The sequence below is a fragment of the Bacillus rossius genome, chromosome 7 (genome assembly GCF_032445375.1).
Source record: "Bacillus rossius redtenbacheri isolate Brsri chromosome 7, Brsri_v3, whole genome shotgun sequence".
Taxonomy (NCBI): domain Eukaryota; kingdom Metazoa; phylum Arthropoda; class Insecta; order Phasmatodea; family Bacillidae; genus Bacillus; species Bacillus rossius.
In genome coordinates this window covers 42,620,475-42,637,376 of record NC_086335.1, presented here as the reverse complement: position 1 = coordinate 42,637,376, position 16,902 = coordinate 42,620,475, and the positions used below count along the sequence as shown (strand labels likewise).

The 16,902-nt window shown below is 35.5% G+C and overlaps 1 protein-coding gene across 1 annotated transcript in view; it reads left to right on the top strand.

Moving 5' to 3' along the window:
* Window positions 1-1,196, top strand: part of LOC134534541 (uncharacterized) — a 49,479-nt gene extending 48,283 nt beyond the window's left edge. Inside the window, exons 5-6 of the mRNA XM_063373024.1 lie at window positions 384-511; window positions 1,167-1,196. Of these exons, the coding sequence (XP_063229094.1) occupies window positions 384-511; window positions 1,167-1,196 (158 nt within the window). The remainder of the gene's footprint in view (window positions 1-383; window positions 512-1,166) is intronic.
* The last annotated feature ends 15,706 nt before the right edge of the window (window positions 1,197-16,902 follow it).

Here is a 16,902-nt window from a genome sequence, read left to right as displayed (position 1 = left end):
TAAGACGAAACAACTTAACAAATTTGTTGTCGTCCAGTTCAAACGCATCCTTCCGTTCTAGGAATCGACGAGGGTTTCTAGCTGCTTCTATTTCAGCTAATTCAAGCTCTTCAATGTCCAACACATCCAACCACTCCGCCATTTTCACTGTTTTCGTGACTTTTCGCATTCGTAATGGTTATCTCATTCGAGTTGGACCCCTCGGTTTCCATTCCGAACACTCGAGTCGCACACGAGTAAACTGGAACAATTCGTGCATACCAAAGCATCAAACCGATCGGAAAAGACCACTCGGCTGGCAACTCGCATACGACTTAAAACTCCAGCATAGGGCCCCAGGAGCCAAGCAGGTCTCGGTGACACTGACGCACCTCGTGTTCCAGCTGGCAGCCCCTTCGCGCCTGGGCCCGAGGACTACCTGGGCGAGCCGTGGAGCAAGAGGGGGCCCGGCTCGGTGCTGACCTGGGTGCTGTCGTCCAGGCAGCTGGGGGTGCGACCGGACCTCCGGCAAGTACAGCTGCTTGGAGTTGAGGCTCGTCAGTCTTCCCGCGTCACGGCGTGCGATAGCACTTCGCAGGACGGAGAAATAATGCTAATTAATTTTATTATAATTATATAATTATTAATTAATATTTTATATTAATAATGAAAATTATTATTTTAATTATATTAATTGTTATTAATTATTTTATATTGATAATGCAAGTTATTATTATTTTATTACTTCATTATAATTTATTATTTAATTATTATTTTATATTAATAATGCATGTTATTATTATTTTATTTTTATTAAATTTATTTTAATAATATTATATAATTATTTTAATTATTAATTATTCCATCCCGTATCAACATAGACTAAAGGGGTGGTTGGTTAAAATCCCTGGTAGTCAATGGGTGCGAGAGTTCCGTCCAAACTTCATAATTGCTTAGTGCTTACGGTTGCATTACGGTTTGGTATTGGAGGAGGAGAGGGGGATATAAATAAAAATTATTAAAATATCAATTACAATTTTTTTTCCAATATTTTTAATCAGAGTAATAACAGAACAATTTTAATTTCGCTTAAAATGGGCGTTTAAACAACCTGATATGCGTAACGTGTTTAAAGCCAACACCGAGATTAAAACATAATCAGGCGACTGTGAAAAAAATAATTCCAGGCACTCCTGGTGAACATCGCTGCAGATTAAAGGGTTGCGTCCATTTAAGGTCAATATTTTTGTGATGTGTCACATTCTTGCTCTCGGTATAGGCATTTATCACGTTCGGCACTATTTTAAAGAATTTTACGTATAGTTTTGAATGTACCTGAGTTTCGTATTATAAGTGTATTTGCAACATTAGAACACATGAATTTGCTCGTTACCGAGATTACATATACACATCACTGTTGAGCACTGAAATATTCGCTCACTTTTTTTTAATCACATTCACTCGCTCGTTCGACTGACCTGCGTGAATAACTCAACTAGCAGCAAAAAGAGAGTGAAGCGCGAAAACTTGTAGTGCCTTAACGTAACAGTTGGATCCTGACGCAAGGCCCAAGTCTGTAAGTGGCGTGCATGTGTGGAGCCACGGCACGGTATACAAAATTCAATTTAGATATTAGAGTTAGTGGTTTACTGATATATATATATACACACACCCGATTTTTGAGATGAAACTCGTATTGGTTCGTTCTTGGGAGACGGCCCGGAAGTAATATGTAGAGTGGAGCTGGACTCGCAACACGTGACCTTAAGCCAATCGGAAGGCAAAAAAAAAAAAAATCTCCGTCAGTCCACATCAAAAGCTTCCCAAACTTTCACTTCTGAGTCACGGACGGATGAAATTATGATCTCCGAAATGTTAGTAACATATGGCCGCTAGTTTTTATTACCTTTGATGTTTTTGAAGTTTGTTTATTGGTTCAGCTGCTTCCATTTCATTTTTTCAACTTTTGATTGAACATATTTTGAGGTTTTGTGTGTGATTAATTTTTTATGTTAGAACCGAAAATATTTAAAAAAATCTGAACAAAAACAAAATTCAGTTCAATGACTTACAAGTGCTTAACTTAAACGATCGTCAATTTAATACACGTACACAAGAAACAAATTTTCAACACTATTTAAACCTTCTGGTTTGCTGGCAGCGTCAAAGTAGGAAAGTATGTGATAGACGTGTGCCTCATTGAGAGTTCCTCTTTTAAGGCCATCTGGATATTTTCCGTTTTTTAGTCATTAATCTTAATTGAATTTTTTTTCTCTAAAATATCAACTCTATGCCTCCGTTGAGTTGGTTTTTCTGCCACACATATTTTCAACAGAAATTCATTTAGTGTAAAAATTCGCACAAATCATAAGTTACGAAGATTTGCACGCCTTTCTACAACCATGATTTTACACAAGGTCAATGACTTTTAAAAATATTTTAGGCAGAACAAAAAATGCAAGGGAAGCGTCGAGTTTAAATTATATAAATCGACCTTTAAAAAGAAAGTAACGACTAAATAAACGGGGGAAATGATTCAAATGGCGGGGTGAGACAGAGCCTCGAGGGAACCGCAGGTGTGAGAAGTCTGAGTAAGCCCTCCATGCTCACGCGAGTGTGTATGTGTGTGTGTGTGTGCACGCAGCAACCTGGTGTCTCTCCTGGGGATGGGCGGTCTGGTCCCAGGCCAGAGAGCGGCGGGTCGGGCGGCGTTCGTGGCCACCATGGGCAAGAAGAGCGACGGGTGCGTTCCCACATCAGGGACGGCCCGCAGTTCGCAGGACCACAGCCCGAACAGTTCCGAAGTTTGCCGAACTAAATTGTTAGGTTATGTTCGGTCAGTGTGATGAATTATAGTTCTTTATTATATTTTCCACGCGGATTTTGGAATCGCAAGGAGACGGCATGCTGTGACGTAGGTGAAGTCACTCTCTTAACCTCGTCGTCACCATATTGTGTACGCCTAAAAAATTGCGTAAATGGTGTTTGACCACATCTTATGAAGAAGAAAAAAGTTCATTAAAGCTGTTTTAACACTGCCAACACTACACTTCGGCCAATGTCTTGAGCGTTTGACCAATATGGAGCAACAATTAGCTGAAGGAAAGAAAAGGCTTCACGCAGTTAGCATGTGATCATGCAGACATGACCACCCCTGATTTTTTTTTTCGCGGTGAGGGTAGTTTAGGTTAGGTCATCGTAACTAAAATGAAAAATTGGTTAGGTTAGTTTAGCGTTATTTAAAATACTGTTACGACAGTGAAATATACAAATCCTTGCAAATATGGTGATGTTTTTTTTAACGAATGGTTGGTGAACTTCGGAGAACTCTGGAACTGTTCGGGCGTGGCTCTCCTCCCTGTGAACTGTAGGCTTCCCTTCTCAGAGAGTCGTTCGCGAAGTTTGATTGAAGAGGGGGAGGGGAGAAGGAGGAAGTGAGCGACCCGGCAGGATCGTACGGGATACTCGCCATTGCAGGGGCGATCCTCCTTCGCAGAAAACAGCGGCTGGACACTGCAAGTATAGAGATTTTAATTCCACGGTGAAAGTATTTTTAGGAAGAATATTTCTCAGTAATTTACCAGAAAATTATCAGCAAAATCGGAAATTTTTGCCAACGAGTTAGCCTTTTACAGTAACACACAATTAAATATAATAATCATTTTAATCAAAAATAGCCATAATGAAAAAAGTAAGTCGTTACTCTATATGCGAGAATGCTCCAAAGTTCTATACGTAATTTTTTACCTGTACTGTAACATAATGGTAACGTGTAATTTTACAAGTGGTATAAAGAGTGCCAAGAATATCAAATGTTAAAAATAAACATTACTGGGAACCTAAGAAGTAATCAAGGCAGTACAAACCACAACAAATATATCTGCGGAAATCAACCAAATGAACAAACAATTAAAAGGACGATACAACAAAGAAAAATAAAATCATATGACAACAGGAAAAATTAACTGGACGACGTACTGAACGCAAAGGCGAGGACAGACAGTAGGCTTTCAACAACAAAATTATCTTTGTCGGAATATTTAACTTCTTGATGACACAAACACGTGTTAATGGCAAGCGCATATACATATGTGTGTGTGTGTGTGTGTGAGCTTATAGATAGTGATAATCGTAAATTATTTTTAGACCACCTTAAAGTACTGACATTACGTATTTTCTGTAAGTTGATTAATGTCCCGGAGGTTTGTTGATAGTCGTCAACTACTAGAGATCCAATGTGAAGTAAGGCCCTGTTCTCACAGCGCAATTCCGAGGACGTCGTGAAAGATACGCGTGTATTGTCAGTTTGAGTTGCCTGTGGGTATGTTACCCATGGTATTATGGCAGCTAAGTGCCACACACTGGGGCATACTGCGAAGCTATACATATCTGTTCAGTCAGTCTCTAGCCGTGGTGAACTTCGCTCTAACATCCCTGTTCGGCTTCTAAACGAGTTTTACATAATGTCAGTTGAGTATTCATCAAGTGATGATATCATTGTTTCCTATTGTTACTACAAATATTATATAAAAAGGAAAATCGGAATAATATGGTTCCATCCTTACATTTAAAGTAATGTTCACTGTCGTTTAATAGTTGGTGCTAAAGAAATGAAAAATTCTGATTACAAGTTTGCATAGCGAAAGAGTCACAGCTATATCGACATTGTTTCTCCATCCATAACGCAGAGGGACACCACAAATGCGGGAATGTGTAAGTGCGGACCAAAGAATCCTTAACACGCTCAAAAAAAAAAAAAAAGTAATTTTATTTATTTTTGTGTTACATTTCAATCATGATAAGGTACCATTTCATTGTGCTTATATAATTATAATTTTAAACTTTTATTGCATTTTAAACTATACAAGAAACCTGACTGGCGGATAGAGCGTGGTAGATTACTTGTCGGATACGCATCTCTTTGGGATGGCGCAGTTGTGCCCATTCACTACTCGACACTGGAAGAGAATTCCAGGGTAGCCTCGGGGAACTCGAGTATCCATCACGTCGCCTCGAAATTGCGGTGTGTGAAGAGGGCCTAGTGGGAAACAGAGGTCGATGCATTTTCATGAAATCCAACTTTACATTTATAATGAAGCACCGAGACACGATACTATTTCTCCGAGCTCTTTGCCACTAATAACTAGAGACCGGAAAAATTCGCGAATTCATTTCGCGATAGGCTAAAGTACAGATAGTTATACCTCAATGCTGCCTCTGCTATTGGCTCACAACTCACCTGGATGACTCTGGGCCAATGAGAAACACCCAACCAAAGCTTTATCGAATCACAGGCTGCTACGTTGGGACGTCTCACAAGACAGCAGCCAATGAGTGGGTGGCATTTGACCGAGTGTACGTATAACTATGGAGTTCATCCTATAAGACACTGAACCCGCGAATTTTTCCGGTACCTACTAATAACTAGACGTATAGTACTTCATAACCGAAACGTCAGTACATTCAGAGTCAAACGGCAGTAAATTTTTTTTGTAAGGTTATTACCAATATTCCTCTAGAACAGTGAAGTTAAGAAATTTTGAGCTAATTTGTAAAAATTATTTGGTTTAATGTTTTTAAATGACATCTGCATTGTCAAAAATGACTGCTTAAGAACACAAGAACTTAATTGTGAATTTATTATTAATGTGATAATATATAACATATTTACGTTACTTCTGTTTCAGACCTGAGTAACGAAGGTGTACGTCTCTATGCAAGGTGGACAAACTACCCGACTTAAAGGAAAACATGAAGATCAGAGTCGGAACAGTTACACAAGAATCATGTTGTGTGTAATTCCTTCCTCGTTGATGTCGACACAGGCGGTTGTTTTGATGCCATGAAAATTGTTTTGCAATAATTTCACATGTGTTTACCTAAATGTTACATTCAACTTATTGGCATTTTATTTGTATGAATATAAAAAAAAAATATTAATGTAATTAGGTACATGCTTGTACCGCTCGAAAGTAGAAAGCCCAAGAATTTTTAGACTTTCTTGGTTGTAAATTTGGATCTCATTACAAAAAAAAATTTCATTTGTTTAATACCTGGTTTTCTTTTATAAGCTGTCACCCATTCTTTTTTCCTTCAAAAAGTTATTGATTTTTATTTTAGTGTAGTGGTCTTCGTTCTCAATCCTAATATTGGTGTCGTAGCTTCAAGTTCTACAAAAATTTTTTTTTTTATTATTTAATAGGTAAGTCTTCTCCGACTGCGCATATTAGTATTAAGTAGGTCGTTAAAATACTCTAACAATAACACAATACCATTAGATTACACAGATAGTTAAATCCTCGGTGGTTATTTACTACATCACAATCATACATGATGAACCAGAAAAACACTTTTTTTACTAAAAAAAAAAAAAAAAAAAAAAAAAAAGGGAAAAACCAAGACAGCTAACATGTTTTGTGTCGGTATACACAGATGGTATTTTGACCGAAATTCTGTTTGTCTCAATCCGCCATTTATTCATGTCTAGACCGTGTTATGGCTATTTGACGATCCCTTTTGAAACTCCTGTCTGTACCGGTTGTTTTACGCCTAAAAATTACTCTGAAAACATGCGTTTTAGCAATTTTAACTCTTCTGAAAATATAGTTTAAAACCTTAATCCGAAATCTATTCTACTTTTTGGCCATCAGCTAACTATTAAATGCTTTTCGTGAACAGACCCCGCTCGGATATCTTGAGTAGTTTTGAAATCGCGTTGTTTCTCCTGAAGCCAAAAGTGATATAACAAGGTAAACTTTTCTGTGGCTTTAAAACCAAATAGATAAAATGTCATACAATATATTCATACTTGTAAGCACACGCATATTTTAACCAAACACAATTATATTTTATTTTTAAATAACTTTACCATCGACAGTGCAAGAAGCACTTTACAATTTTTTGACTAATCTAGTGTTCTATATAATTATTTTACAGCGGGACTGTAAGTTTGTTTGCAGAAAATTGACTAAAAAATTGCCAGACTAGTTATACAAATTATATTTCACTGTTATGAAATAACATAATTCATGCTGAACGAAGAACATTAGAATACATAAATATGTTCGTTACCGAGGTTAGATGTTACTGCACGTAATTACACACGAAACTACAGTAAACTCGTGGAATATCATCATGTCAGTGTTAAGAAGACTGCAAGTATCCGCTCTACTACTCTGGTTCTGGGGTAGAGCGCCTGCCTTGTGACTTGTAGGACCCGGGTACGCGCCCCGGCTCCTACAAGGTGGATTGCCCAGACAAAATGGCGGCATTTTTTCTGGTTGGAATACAATCCGTTGTAACAAGTCAGGCTACCAAAGAAACGGTGGGTGAAACAGAAAAAATCTTTCCAGGTGGCTTCCAAATGGGGAGCCCGTTTCTTTTCATTGGCTCCCCATGCGGTGGCCAATCCGGGGGTTTCACCGGGGGAACGGAGTTTAGCAAAAATATATATATATTTTTAATTTTGAAGCGTTTTAGTTATCAGTAACTGTTAATAAAGCTCAAAAACATTTAATTTTTTTTTGCTTTTGCATATAAAATATTTGAATTAAGTGTTTCAGTCAGTGAGTGGATGTATATATTTTCTTGAAGTATTATTGACAGTTAAATTTAGGCACAAACTATTGACCAATACCTTTGTTATATAGTATTTTAGATTTTTTGACGAAAAAAATATATCTATAGGCACATTAATGTTATTGCTAAAAATATTAATTTTGAAAACTACGTTTTTAACACACACAGTATATTGTGTGCGCGCGTTTGCGCCAGTATAACATCCCGATGTAAATAAAATATTCTATTTATTTCAACATGAGCGAAGCCTTTGATACTTTCCAACCCAATCGTATTAATGACAAAATTATCATTTTTAGGCCTCGTCATATTTGTTTTAATTTTCTTACAAATAGACGCTTTGCAGTCAAATTTGCAAATGCAATTTCATGGTATTGGGTGTTCCGCTAAGTAGTAGTTTATCTCAACTACTCTTTAATATCAGAATTGATCAAGAAAAGATGCTGATAAAAAAAATATGTTTGTGAACTATTCAGCAAGATATTTCAGTTGTCCAGATCTGGTTTTCATGTTAACAAACGTCTCTGAATTATGATAGTATTTATTGTATAACATTTAGTAAAAAAAACTAATTCAATCAATTAGAATTATCAAATAGTAAGAAATTACATTTAACGTGGTGTCCACTTTTAATACCTTTGAGTTATATTGGATGCCAAGTTTTTATTTTTCACCAACATGTAGATAATACTATTAGATGCACTTGAAGATCTTAGGTCTGATTAAATTTAAAACTTTCTCTGCATAAATACCATATTGTATACTTTTTTCTTCAAACTGATTAGCTATAAAGTAGAATATTATGTCGTAATTTGAATTAAATAACTTATTATGATTGTAATAAAATTGAAAGTATGCAGAAAAAAATTCTTAAATTTATATTTTAAAATTCCTTTTAAATATGCTACATTCCGATAAAATTTAATTTGCATTTTCTATGTACTAGACGTTCAATCAGTGATACAAATTTTATTATATACGTTTCATTACCATGTTTGATGTTTCAGACAAAAAATCTCGGTTTGGATTAATAATTACAAGTTGCAATTATAGAATTAGTGACACTTTTAAAACCATCAGCAACTGTACAATTTGTAAAAATTTATAACTCTTTTTGAATAATCTCTAAACATTCATTAGTAAAAAGTAATTAAAATTTTTATAATCTACATATTTATTTTTTAAACACCATTTTAGTTTCTGTTTAAGATTATTTATTTACTATGAACTTTATCAATCTTTATCTATCTGTGTGTTGTGTTGTTTCGTGTTTTGTCGTAAAGTTATTGATATGTATCATTGTATGTCATGTGTTTTTGGTTGTTATTCTATGTGCTTATGGTACCTATTTTTAATGTATGTGTCATATTTCGTTTATAAGTGTCGTAAGGCACAAAAAAAAACCGAATTTCAAATTTATCTGACAGTTTTAAAGAAGCAGAATAATATGCTACGGAGTGTAATATTTTTTTATTTCGTAATAGAGATAATACTTATTTTTGAAAGCCTGCAAACCTGTGTAAAGCACACCAACATTCGATGTACGAGCCTATGTCTCCCCTAGAGAGCCTGTGCTGCTTGACCTGTTCCAACAAACTACACCACACAAAAATATTTCCCTCGAATTTCAACATCTTAAATGTACATTTTGTATACTTTTAATTTAATATGGACATTTAAAACATTACTTAAGAAAACCCTTGAATATTTGCGTTGGATTTGCACCTATTAAATATAGATCTACAATTACTTCAATTATTCCAGTGTGCAAAACTGTACATTCTATGAAGCTAGTTACATTACCATTTTATGAGTAAGGCCGTTTTCCTCATTCCGTGGAATGTATAAGAAATGTTGGCAAAATTCCCCTTCGTCCATTTTTGTTATGGCTGTCTTCCATTATGGTTCTTTTCCGTCGCCTTCGTCAAAACAGGAGGAAAAGTACCATAATGAACATCTACCATATGTAATTTTTTTAATCGTCGTAATAAGAATACAGTGCTGCTCCCTACAATAATTTTTTGGTAACATTTCTTTCTTCTCGTCTGCGATCTGGAAATGATTTGTTATTTCAACTATCACCGTCAGAAGCGCTATCTGTAAGCTTTAAAGTTAACCTGAGAAACGGCTAGAGGGTTGACAGCACTACTTCGAGGGCAATGTCGCTGTACTCTTTCCATAGAGTGGATACGAAAATATGGCAGAATTCTGTCTCGTCCTTTGAAATGATGGCAGTTTTCCGTTATGGTACTGTTCCGCCTTTTTCGAAGAGGCCAGGCGGAATACTGACGTTATGGTAGTCTTCCAGTATGGTAGTCTACCGCGTCCCCTCCATAAATATGAGGTTGAGTAATGCAAAAGACACTAACACACACATATATACATATAAATTTAATGTACTTTATATGAGGTATTACCCATTTTCTCTGGTGTCTAGCTAGTGGGACAAGGGGCCCGGGTTCGAATCCAGGCTAGGTGTTAGTGTTATCACTTCAGCTTCATCCCGGATAGTGACGTAATGGCTGTATTCGCCGTAGCGTTTCCTGTGCACACGACACACAGTAACCGGCTAAAACGGCTCATTATCATCATTAGAATTATTATTGTTACACGAGTTAGTTGAAAGACGCCTAAGGTGTCTATTGAAAAGTGATGAATATAACAAACACTGTAATTTAACATTCACGATTTATATATATATATTTATATATATATATTTATATATATATATATATATATATATATATATATATTTATATATATATATTTTTTTGATATTGTGCAAATGAAAATTATCAAATGATAAAAAATAATTTGATTTCAATACTTAAATTGAACTTGTCTTTACGTAAGTTTATTGATTATTTGTATAATATGGCAACAAAAATCGCTGTTTTATTTTATGCCAATGCATTATTTCTAAATCTAAAATACAATTTTGGATCATTTAAATTTATTTTCAGCGATAAATTTAATTTTTACTTATCTTGCGAAAAATAAAAAAAAATTAACATCTCACAAAAAAATTCCTAAATTTTAGCGCTTCTTTTGATGAAAACAGTTCAAATGCACTATATATATATATATATATATATATATATATATATATATATATATATATATATGGTACGCGAAGCGGAGTAAGTAGAAGAATTAGATCGTACGCGGAGGTACAACACAGCATTACAGTCAATCAGTGCGTTAGTGTAGAGCTACAGTGCTGTAGCTCCTGCAGCTCTTGAAACTCCTGCAGCTCTTGAAGCTCCTGTAGCTCCTGCAGCTCTTGAAGCTCCTTAGGCTTCTGTAGCTCTTGAAACTCCTGTAGCTCCTGCAGCTCTTGAAGCTCCTGTAGCTCCTGCAGCTCTTAAAGCTCCTGCAGCTCTTGATGTTCCTGCAGCTCTTGATGTTCCTGCAGCTCTTGATGCTCCTGTAGCTCCTGCAGCTCTTAAAGCTCCTGCAGCTCTTGATGTTCCTGTAGCTCTTGATGTTCCTGCCACTCTTGAAGCTCCAGCAGCTTCTGCAGCTCTTGGAGCTATTGAATGTCTTTCCGCTCCTGCAGCTCTTGAAGTTACTGCAGCTCCTGCAGCTTTTGAAGCACCTGCAGCTCCTGCAGCTTTTGAAGCACCTGCAGCTCCTGCAGCTTTTGAAGCTCCTGTATCTTCTGCAGCTCTTGAAGCTGCTGCAACTCCTGCAGTTCTTGCAGCTCACGTCTCGGCTACTCAACTGAGGCGTAAGCCCCTCATAATAAATTGTTATTAATCAGACGTCAGATTTCAAACAAACTACTTTAATGAGTGATGCTAAACTTAAATTTTTATGCACATAAATATGTTAACGATACTATACTCGTTTTGTCACATAAAAAAGAAAACAAAATAATTTCCCTGAAAATTCATAAGAATGAATCCTGCAAATGTTTGACTACTCTAACCTGTCATATAGCTAGTTCGACTGATTAGTACCTAAAATACTATGTGGAGAACGAAAATGTTGAAAATAAATCTATATTATTTTACCAGTTGCTATGCATTGAAGAATACTAAACATCGCTTTTTGACAAATATCATCACAAGTTTATAATTTAAAAAAGACTCACAGGCTTTCATACCAAAAATTGCAAACATTTTCTACAAAGTGACTCAAAATCAAATTAAATATTACTCGTTAATCCATAACGTTTTTAAACATAATTTTAATTTATGTATTCCGCTTATGGTTAGACTCGTAGTTTAATGCATAACGATGAATTGTAATATTCCTGCAATTTTCAGTTAAAGTGGAAAGAATGTGTAACCTGACCAAACGCATATCTTCCATATGTAAGCATGATTTAATTACAATATTATTTAAAATAGAAAGATTAGTGTGTTATACATTTTGATCGTTTAACAAGGTATGTTCTTTAATTTTGTGTATGTATGTGTGGTCCAGTAATCCTATTTAATACAAGTAAACAAAAGTTCGTTTTGTTAACTCTCATAAACGTAAGGCAATTGGTAACCCTCTCAAATTTTCGGGTATATATATTCAAGAAGAAAATTTACTTCCAAAAAAATTAATTTACTGGATCACTAAAGTCAAAATTTAAATAATTTATCTTAGCACAATAATTTGAAGTTTTTATGTCGGTACCAATTTGACATTTAATTCATGCTTTCTTACTGGACAAATGCTTTTGAATGGGTTCCATGTACTTAAACTTTAATCACATCTGAAAAATGTGGGAAAATTAAAAGTCATTGCTATGCGTCAAATACCTATGTAATATCACAATAAAATAAAATTTAGAATATGCAAACGACATTTAAAAGTAGATGTTGTCTTGTAAAATTGTATGAACTAAATTAAGTGCTCCAAACATTTTAACATGTCCTGCCATGTCGAAGGTTAAATCAATTTAAATTTAATTAATTTTAATTGGAGTAAATTATAGTTTTGTTTCAATAGCCATTTACCGCACTTACAAGGTGAGTGTAACATAAAATACAAAAGACTCTTATTCGTAATGGGTACTATGAGAAATTGATTTTAATTTCACAAAAAAATTAAAGTAACCTCTTTATAGAATAACAATCAAGAAAAATTAAGAAACTAATTTCCCTTATTGTTACTAATATGTTTGTGTTGCAGTGTTAATTATTTTGAAACAAATTATATCATGTTTGTTTGGTTATAATATTTGAGACGAGTATTTGCTATAATTTATTTCATAGGAATTCATTTCATTAAAACACAAACTTAGATATAAGACATCACGAGGTACTAGTTTCATTGGATAACTAACAATTTTCACACTTTTTTTTTTTTACAAAAAACTCAGTGGAATAACTGTAATAATGTTAACTTTTTTTCCCGCATATAATTCATAATAAAATAAAATATTAAATAAACGCCTTAAATTAAAGTTTTTTTAAAAAGCGAATTTCGGAACTGTTCAGGCGTGTCAAGACCTATGAATTTTAGGCTACCCTTGTATTTCTAACGAATGTGCTAACTATTATATGAATTAGTGGTGACATTTCTTTTAGGATAACAGTTTATATAACTACAATTTGTTTCGCTAACCAGTTGACTTTAACCTCAGAACAGACACCAATTCCATAGGCTAATACCTCTATGACATATACGCCCTCATATTACATACAACTGTTTATATGCTGCCAATTCTGCCGTTTGAGGTCAAAATAAAACGGCTAAGAGTGGTTTTCTGACATAATAGTATTTCAAACTTTTGCGGTGGATCTTTTGGAATATTTTTCAGTACCCTGCTGTAATTAGGCTAAAAAAATTTAGCGGTAAAATAAATATTTATTTAGTATCACCTGGAAGATGAATTAAGAAGATTTAGCTATTATTTCTACAAGTACGTGGGACGTTGCTGTAAAAGAAACTCTGTCAATGGTACATTATTGTAGTTTCACCAGGAAGACGATTCGCCTGTTTTACTGTATGTTCTGTCAAAAAGAAATACATTTTTGCCCGAAATGTGATGTGCCATGCTGGATCTGTGATATATTTTGTCGTTGACATTCATAGACTCTAGTCTATGGCAGAATGAGTAAATCACAAACATTTGGGAATGCAAAGGTAGAAAAACACTTAAAAATTCATTTAAAGATACTTCACATAACATAGTTATATCCATGGACGTAAGACCTTGGATATATCCATAAAAAAGAGAGGGAGGGATATATCTACTGTTTTATTACATAGATAGGAAATAGTTCTGTTGTTGTTTTTATACGAGTCCTTTGGTCATAATGTTTTGAAAGATTGTTACGTTGTAAATAGTTATTTTTGCAACCATTTCAACTTATATTTGCTGAAATGGTATGAATTTGTAATTATATTTAAACTCTGAGTTAACTTCAGTCCATGTTCTCCGGTGTTCAACAACTACGCATGTGTGTTTGTAAGATCGGGGGTGTGCACGAGTAATACAGCGTGCCTATTAGTTTTCCAGGATAGCGAACGAAAAAAAAAAATGGCATCGACAAACCAGAATAAAGACTGCAAGTTGAAGTCAAAGAAGTAAGTCCAGCGTCTGGTGATATATTTACGAGATATATTTATACGTATTTGTGTTTAGCCGGGGTTTTAAAATTGTTAAGTCTTTACGTGGACAGTCTCGGTGGTGTAGAGATCAGTGTACCTTCCTTCTAGCAACGGTGTTGCGGGTTAAAGTCCTAACTCGAGCGTGTTCGTACTAGGTCAGGGGTCACCAACCTCTAAACATTTAGTGCCAATTAAATAAATTGAAAACTCTTAGCGGGCACTTTTGTATCTTATGTGACATTTTTTTTCAACATATAGACAAGAAACTCCTCCCGAAAGTTCCCGTGAGTTTTTTTTTTCTAAGGTACGTTCATTAGACTGCGATAAGGTTATGCCCACACCAGGCATGGAGTTAGGAATTGTCAGGATTCGGCATGCTCTGACGTAGTTGAAGTCACTTTTTAACCTTGCCATCACCATATTTTCCGCCCAAAACATTGCGGAAATGGTGCTTGATGACGTCAGATGATGAATAGTAAGTATGAGTGTGAAAACCGTCACTCTCATAAAAAATTCATTCAAAACTGTTTCCACAATGCAAACACTACATTTCAGCCAATGTTTTGGGCGTTTCACCAATATGTCGCAACAATTAACTGAATTGGGGGGAGGGGGAAATAGCTTCACACTCTTACCAAATATTGTAGTGGGACAATGTAGGAAATTCTTCTAAAAAAAAAACGGGAGACACGTAACGCAGCGTATTCTAGCAACAGCGCCTGATCCTACGGTGTTAGCGCATTTGCGATAAAGGTATTTTGGCAATTTTGAATGTCCGTTTTTCCCAGTTTTTTGCAGTTATAATAATTCATTATAGTTGGAAAAGTTCGTGCAATGTTTGGTTCCAACAATTACGATTTTTATAACTGCTGAAAGTCATTTTGAAGATAAGATAAGATAAGATCTTTAGGTGCGTTGGTGTCGAAGTTGTCTGCGTATGGAGGCAATAACCTACTTTATATTCTCTTATATGAACACTGGGGGACATATCTAGCGTATCGGTGTGCCAAATAAATCTCTGTTATAGAAAGAATATTGTGAAATAAATTTTATATACTTAAATAGTCACAAAAATATATAATAGCAATTTAAAGAATACATTATAATATTGGGATTACACCTTTGATAAAACATTATTGTAACGACACATCAAGTTGATATATTTAGCATTGTGGTATTATGCGTGACAGATGAAAACTCATGGATTCAAATCTCAGCCTATAATAAATTTTGTTTTAACATTTTCTTATATGAATCATTACATTTGACATTTCAGTTGAAAATCGCATTAATTCTTTATGTTTGTTTTAAGTGTTATTATAATAACTTTAAATACACAGCTCAACCCGTTGAATTTGTTATTTTTAATTAGGTATGCATATAACATTAATTTTAACTGATAATAAAAATAAATGATATGAATATATATTTGATATTGTTGATTGGGTATATGTGAATATGTTTATAAAAGTTTCATTCCAAGTTTGATGAAATCTTGCACACTTGACCTTCAAAACGAGAGAAAATATCACTATCTACATTTACATGTGAAAAAAAAATTATCTACAACAATTATTGAAACAAATATAAATTAAATTACTGAATATAAAGTAAAATAGTTAGGCCTACATACCAGCAACGTTTAATGACTTGTAGTTAAACAGTAGTTCACCGTTTCTAACAAATGATGCTTTTAGGTTATCTACATTTCAAATGCAGTATAATGTTGTAAATGTTTGGTTAGTTAAATTTAGTGACATTAAAAACACTTAATTATGTTTTCCGGGACATTCGTACTCAAAAATACCTTCATTTTTATGTTTTCGTCATATATATAGCTATATATATACATATATATATACATATATTCAGTTGAGCACATATGTTAAGAAATTAAAATTTTATGATGTTTCACGAAATTATTACAAACATAGTAATCGATTTACAAAAATTGGTGTTTAAGGTTAAGTATTTTTCATTGTTGTAAGTCGCGTGAATATTGTCTCACGTCGGGTCAATTTTTCATGACGGCGGCGCAGGCGCGGACGGCCGCCGAGCCTGGAGGACAGAAGGCTGCTGGGAGCAGTGCTGCGCCAGGCCCGCCTGCCCGCCCTGCAGCCAGTCCCAGATGTTGGCATTCCCCGGGGGGAACCCCCCACCCCGGCCAGCCCGCTCGCCGCCCGCAGCGCCGCGAGCCTCAAGCGGCGGATGGTGGACCTACTGCTGTGAGTCGGCCCGCGGAGAGATGTCACTACTTCACAAGAGATTCCTTTCCAGTTGCCAACAATAGTTTGCGAATACTAAAAGAAATACATTTAAACTTTGTACATCCGATTACTAGGGACCGGAAAAATTCGCGGGTTCAATGACCTCTAGGATGAACTTTATAGTTCTACCTTTGAATATATATAATGTATAGAAGTCGCCAGCCCAGGTTAAAATTTCTAATACGGTTTGAGGTAGTTGGTTAATTCACCGCCGCAATCGCCACCATCTCTAGGGCATCGACTAGTGGTGGTCCCTAGCGGACAAGTGTCGAACTTTTCAAACACCCCTTCCCCCTCCCGTTGAACGACCTTGAGCTGCAGTGAATGATAGGTGGGGGGTGCGGGAAATACAGCGGGCGACAGTGCTGCGCTCTAACGGGCAAATAACAACTAAGACGATACAGGGCGTTACGGCAGCGCACTGCAGCGGTGAAGTTCCCAAGCTGCTCATCATACGATCCTGAAAAACGTAGAGTAAATCCTATCCACTCGCGACTTCTATACAGTATATATATTCAAAGGT